This window comes from Vitis vinifera, chromosome 14 (genome assembly GCF_030704535.1).
Source record: "Vitis vinifera cultivar Pinot Noir 40024 chromosome 14, ASM3070453v1".
NCBI lineage: Eukaryota > Viridiplantae > Streptophyta > Magnoliopsida > Vitales > Vitaceae > Vitis > Vitis vinifera.
In genome coordinates, this window is record NC_081818.1 from 20,332,975 (window position 1) to 20,340,085 (window position 7,111).

Sequence of the window (7,111 nt, forward strand, 5' to 3'; positions counted from 1 at the left end):
GTTACACCATGTCTTACTTTTAAGAGCTCAATCCCAACACATTGCAACCTTTAAATGCTTGTGAAAGCTATAAAAAAAGGATGATTAGTAGTTTTCTAAAGGGGTTCAGATCTTCCCCCTTAGGAAGGGAATTCTTGATCATTCTTAGTTCTTATTTGATTCTTTAGTAAGAGATGATCTTGGAACTACTTTTGGTTTAAAGTTTCTTTTATTTTTCTTGTTCTTATCTTAGATCAATTTCATTGTCTTGAATTGATTTTATTAAAAGTACAATTGAATCTTTCATTATTATTAAATTTATGTGATTTCAGTTTTAAGTTTTAAGATTCCTATGTTTAGTTGTCTCGTTTCTATTTTATTCATTCACTTTAATTCTCTTTCTATGTCTAGTAAGTAGTTAATTAGGTTTGAGAAAAAAGAGTCCTAGGGCACCTTCTTCCACCATTAGAATGACCTCATGCCAATAGATACTCATAATTCAAAGTAACTTGTCATTTGAATCTCATTTATTCAATAGAGAGCACTATATCTTACTATTTGATTAGGGTGTCCCAAACACTTAATGGGGAAGCCATTTTGACTTGGAACGATCTTTATTGAACCCTTAATGGGGTAATTGGACAAAGAGATAAGATATATATTAGGCTTAATGAAACCACCGAATTTTTATACCTAATTAGAAATTAGAGCCTAGGGTACCCATTGGGTATTCTAAGAACTTAATGGGGAAGCCATTTTGACTTGGAACAACCTTATCAGCCCTTAGGATGGCAATTTTCAAATCACTAATATTTTGGGGAAAAGTGGGATTGTGCAAAGGGGATTCAATTATAAGTGAACACTTTTAATTAAGATATTAATAACAAGGATTATTTCATGGTAAGGAAGGGATACTAGGAATTCCTCTTTCCTCAATTATCAATTACAATTAGTTAACACTTTTTAGTTACTTATTTCTTCTTATAACCACTTTTCAACAACCTTCTTGCCTTAGGCAAGGTTTTAAGAAAAAAAATTTCACCATCATTTTTTATCCTCTTAATCCTTCCACTTTACCTACATTCAAGGATCTCTTTCTTGAGGTTTGACACCCGACTCACTAGGTTCTTTTTAAAGCTACAACTGCACCCCTACACTTAGGGAATTGCCTTATTCCTTATACAAACTTTGGTGTGGTCAGTAAGCCTCGAAACCCAGTTCATCATCTATTAGTTTTAGGAATAGGTAGCTCAATTTAGGGTGTTTTTGCTATCTTTTAGGTTTGATTATATTTTCAATAGCTTTAGGCATTTTGAGTTTGTTTAACTATTGAGTCCTTTATATTCATCAATTTAATGAGTTTTCAAGTTATGGCCTAGTTGTTTGCTACTCTATCTCAATAGTGTTAACACTCATCAACCCTCAAAAGATGTTAAAGATGGTAGGAGGATAAGGATACCCCCATGCTTGACATTTCAATGGATGGTGCACCTAATGTCACTACATTTATATACATCTTTGAGTCCAATGCGCAGGTTGTGGAGGAGATCAAATGCATATTACAAACTTAGACCCTCCATAGTATACTAGCATTAGATATGGTTGTATATTATGTTGCTAGTCACCATACTTCCTCATCATTTTTCTTAGATTGTCCTTTGCTTATCTCTCTTATCTAGATATCTTTTTGGCATTCATCTTATTTTCATGCAAGATATGATTTTTTAATACACAAGTCTAAGTCCATGATCTATGAGATAACATTCTTTCACCTTACTTTTTTTCTTTATTGTTCTACACATTGGGGATAATGTGTAAATTAGGTTGAGGAGAAAGGTATTAGCCTTATTTATTTTTCAAGAAATTTGGCATACTACATTTAGTTAGTAAATGAAATTTTTTATTTGCTTTCATGATTCATAGGTTATTTTATGGAGGAATTCTTCCAATATGATTTTTCTTTAGAATTTGAGAAGAGACACAATTAGATCAAGAGTGTTAGTTTACTAATGTTTTTCTTTTCATACCTTTAATTGCAAAAATAGTTAGGTTGAAACCTTGGGATGCCTTTGACTTTTATTTGATAGTTATTTTCTATTTAAAACTCATGACACATACAAAGCTTGATGTATCCTTAGGGTAACCTAATTGAGACTAGTTTCTTTAGCTAAGAAAGGAATTGATCTTAAGTAATAAGAAGGATGAAACACTTCAAATTAATTTTTTTTTTTTTTTTAAAAAAAAGGACTAGTTTAAGCTTAAGGGGTAATGAATGGCCTTGTGTTTTCAAGCTATAATACCTAAAACCAACTGGTTAGAAGTTATCAATATCTTGCATGTTACATAAGTTGAACTCAGCTTTGAATATATATATATATATATATATATATATATAAAAGAAAAAAATGAAAAATTAATGTTTAGGAAATTCAACCTTATTTTACCTTGAGCTAAGGTGATAGTAGGAGGGTAAGTGGCCTATAAAGGTCCTCAATACATAGTATCTTAGGTGAATACTTGGGAGTCCTTGATGGATCCCTATCTAACCATATAAAAGGAGATTTCTTAAAATTTAAAAAAATAAAAATTAATTCTTTCTCTTTTAAGCTAAAGAATGATGAAATTTTAAGTTTAAAGAAAAAAAAATTAAGAAGAATACCACAAGGAAACAATCAAAATTAAACACATGAGGTTTAGGTAGAAAGAACCAATCAAGAGAAATCTAAGGAACATTTGAAGGATGCAAAATAGGAATGCATACTTATGTATAAGAAGATAAGGTCGGGAAATTAAAAGATTATATTATTTATGCAATATAAAGGCTTAATTGATTCAAATTAATTTGACTTAGTGATAAGGTCTTAGTTATAGATCTGGCATATATTTTCAACTTAATTTCACATTTAATGCCTAAAAAAGTTATAAGTCACAAGATTCAAATTCAACCAATGAAGAAGAAAGGGTAAAATATGTCTAAAAAAACATTCTAAGACTTGAGAAATATGATGAGAGGAGAAAATAAAAGTAAAAATGAATAAGTAATAGGCATGAAATACCAATAATGAATATTATGAAGAAAATTAGAGAGCATGCAACGAAGAAGAAGCAATTTAGTCACTTTTCCAAATTCAAATGAAGATTCAACTCAAACGAGATACATCTGACTTTGTACTGAATTTTAAATCACTTTTTTAAAAATTTTCTAGCAATCTATAGGAAGCTCAAAAATTCAAGAATCCAACATGAGATAAGGCATTGTATCACTGTTTCGTCATCTATCACTAACTAATTTCACAACAACCATGGCCTCCTATTTGCAACGGCCTCTTTCAATTTATTGATGCTGCCTCGTCATCATCCCCAATTCCTACTTCCTACTTAATATGATGTCTTATCATCTCGTTAGTACGTCCCACTCAAGAGTTGGTTTTCTGTGAAGCATTTGTGCACCCATAGGCATACATAGGATAGGAGTAGAAATAAGAATATCACGTGGAAGGAAATTTTTATTTCTTTTTTTATATATAAATTCAATAATGAAATTAAAAATAAACAAATTTCTACTTATATGAATATTTTACAAAGATAGCTGAAAAATAAACCCTATGAAAAGTCACTAATTATGGAACTTGAACATCTTAATGCTTATTTAGATACACTTCTTTTAAAAAAATAAATAAATAATAATAAAAAGAGAGAAAATTATTTAAAATATATATATATAACGCATGATGTAAGTTTGATATAAAATTAAAAATATTTAATGACTACTTCTATATAAAGAATGCGTAACATGAAAAGGAGCAGAAATTAACGCCACGTCACCGGGGCAATGCAGAGGGATAACAAACAAAGCGGTAGGTGAGCTGGCTGGACTCAATTTACTCAGCAACTGAGTATTTGCCTGGTCAGCATGCATTCTGCCCGTTCATCCTTGCTCTCAGGATAAACATCAGCTACGTGGCATCCTCCACTGGCAACAAGCCAACAACCAAACCCTGCTGTTCTGTACACTTGGCTAAATGCGGCGGCCTGACCCCGCTCACCGATTTCCACGTAACAATATTTTATTAGCAAATCAAGTTCAAATTTGCTTTTCTATATATAACCAAAACGATCATAAATATAAAAAAGGTTAGGATATGTCAGAAGCATCGTCTAAACTCTCGCAAAATCACAACCATGGCAACCGATCTCTCTGTCATCCTCCCTCGCGTTCTCATCGTCTCAAGACGTACCCTTCGCAAGAACAAGTTCGTGGATTTTGTGGGTACGTCCTCTCTCTCTTTCATCTTTGCCTGATAAAAATTAACCTAATCGAAAACAAGATCTATAGTTCAAAAAGATTTGTTCTTTTGTTGTTCTTGTTCTTGTTCTTGTTGTGTGGGCTTAATTATTTGAATTGAATCCCTGATTCTCAGGTGAATACCATCTTGATCTGATAGTTGGGTATGGAGCAGTGCCGGTTATTGTGCCTCGTGTGACCGGGGTTCATAGGTTGCTTGAAAGCTTTGAGCCCATCCATGGTGTTCTTCTTTGTGAAGGAGAAGACATTGATCCCTCGCTGTATGAGGCTGAGCATTCTGGTCTTTCTCCTGAGGAATTCGAAGAGATACGAAGACTGCATGCAAGCGATACCGCCATTGATAAAGAGAAGGATTCGATTGAATTGGGACTGGCCAAGCTTTGCCTTGAAAGGAACATACCCTACTTGGGAATCTGCAGGGGGTCACAGGTCCTGAACGTTGCATGTGGGGGTACCCTTTATCAAGACATAGGGAAAGAGCTCCCAAAGAAACGCCCAGAATGTGAGAGGGTGGTGCACATTGATTATGAGAATTATGATGGGCATAGACATGTGGTGAAGGTGGTGACCAACACCCCTTTGCATCATTGGTTTCAAGAATCTTTAGATGAAAAGATAATGGAGATTTTGGTGAATAGTTATCACCATCAAGGAGTTAAGATATTGGCTCAGCGTTTTGTGCCAATGGCTTTTGCCCCAGATGGCTTGATAGAAGGGTTCTACGACCCTGATGCTTACAATCCTGAAGAGGGGAAGTTTATAATGGGACTCCAGTTTCATCCGGAGCGAATGAGGCGGCCGGATTCCGATGAATTTGATTATCCGGGCTGCCCATCTGCTTATCAGGTTAATTTTATAAGAATCCCATATCATCTCTTCTAATCTAATTCATCATGATTGTGACAATTCTGTGAATGGGAATCTGACTTTTCAGATTTCTGCGGCGATTTTGCAGGAATTCGCGAAGGCTGTGATTGCTTATCAGAAGAAGCTTAATTGCTCAACCGCCTTGCCACCAAAGCCTCTCAAGCTTGATCAAGAAATGGAGAACAGGAGAAAAATTATTGTTCGCAGTTTCTCCATTGCCAAAGATATATACACAACAGGCCGTGGAATGAACCCATCTAAAGAGTCTGAACTTGAAGCTGGAGCAGAATTTCTTGAGGTATTATTACATGGAAATATAACAAAAGCGTTTGATTCTCTTCCCCGTTCAGTGAAGAATATGATGCAATCATTGTTTGTTTGCAGTCCAACACAGTACTGAGTTTGCAACAAGAGAATAGGTTGAAGCAAATGGGGGCAACAGTGAGGAATGGATCTTCCTATTTCCAGAGATTGAAAATGAATGAGGAGAGAGATCGGGCAGCAAAAACTTTAATGAGGAAGATGTCAGTAGAGCAGTTATCAGAGCTCATGTCTTTCTACCACATGATGGGGCAGATCTGCTCAGAAGTTCTAGACAAAAAGCTTCATGGCATTGTCAATGATGTTGGGTCTTGTTGAGGACTCACATGTCCTCTCCTCCCTTTCAGTCGCTATCTGCCTTTTTCCCCCTTTCTTTTTCTTAAATTTTGTTTGTGAGGGGGTAGTGATGCTGTAACCTTTATTTCATGGTTATGAATCAAGATTGATGCTGCAATGTGTTATCAGAGTCTTCTATAAAAGTACAAGGTAAGCTTTGACAATAGATGGCTGGTCATGAACTGCTATCTACAAATCAATCTTTTTTTTTAGTGGTAGCTACTGCTTTTAGGTTTTTTGCATTTTCTGGAGTTTGATTGAATAATTATTATTAGCTACAAGGCATTGGTCAAACAAAGCATGCCCAATTTCATTCCGCTGGGAAGAGCTACTAGTGAATGGGGCCTATAACCTGCATGTCGCGCTGATTATGCTTGAACATTAAGAAATGACTTTAGAGTGCCTCGGACCCAAAGCCCAAAAATCAAAAAGACTGAAGAGCAAAAAGAGAAGAGCCTATTTCCGTGATTTAAAAACAATTTTTTATTTTTAAAAAGAGAAAGACGGATTTTAAAATTTCCTAATTGACCTTTGTTATTTAAAAATGATTTTTAAAAGCAAAGTGAAATAGAAAAAAAATTTAAAAAAAAACAAGCAAAACTTATTTTTATCGATTTTTAAAAATAAAAATAAAATAAAAAATAAAAATAAATTGAACATGACATCATCTCTTTCTCTCTCACACAATCTAATACAATACTGAAAATCTTAAAATATAAACTTCATTTAAATTACATATATGTTTCTGAATTTCTTTTAACTTCTCCAAAATATTTTATCAAGTAAATAAATTTAAAATTAAATTTATTAATTTTCAAAAATAATTTAAAACTTATCAACAACTAATTTAATTAATACTAAAAAGTTATAAAACTCAACAACATTAGTAAATCATAAATCAAAATTTATTTTAAATTTCAGAGTTAGTTTTTTTCACATGGATAAAAATTGGGTCTATAAGACTTCATTGTTTCTCTTTTACATAAAATCTTTAATTTTTTTATTTTTTTCATTAAATAAATAAACTCCAAATTAAATAAGACTTAATGCGTTGGATAGTGATCCAATCCATACAAAAAATTTATGGACAAAAATTAATCTAAAATAACTCTATTATTTTTTTTTTTCATGAATTCATTCGTTTTTAATATTTTTAACCAAACAAATAAGCTTTAAATTAAAAAAGGTTTAATGTGTTGGATTTATTAACAAGTTTAGTATTTTTTAAAAATAATTTTAAAATTAAATAATAAATTCATCGATATCATAAATTTATGGATAAAAATTGGTTTATAATGACTC

General features: G+C 32.8%; 1 protein-coding gene across 1 annotated transcript; it reads left to right on the top strand.

Moving 5' to 3' along the window:
- The first annotated feature begins 3,837 nt into the window (after window positions 1–3,837).
- LOC100253189 (putative glutamine amidotransferase GAT1_2.1) lies at window positions 3,838–5,927 on the top strand. The gene is made up of 4 exons (XM_002280908.4): window positions 3,838–4,249; window positions 4,401–5,131; window positions 5,241–5,450; window positions 5,537–5,927. The coding sequence occupies exons 1-4, from the start codon at window positions 4,162–4,164 to the stop codon at window positions 5,789–5,791; spliced, it is 1,284 nt and encodes a 427-aa protein (XP_002280944.2). The 5' UTR covers window positions 3,838–4,161; the 3' UTR covers window positions 5,792–5,927.
- Window positions 5,928–7,111: the final 1,184 nt, after the last annotated feature.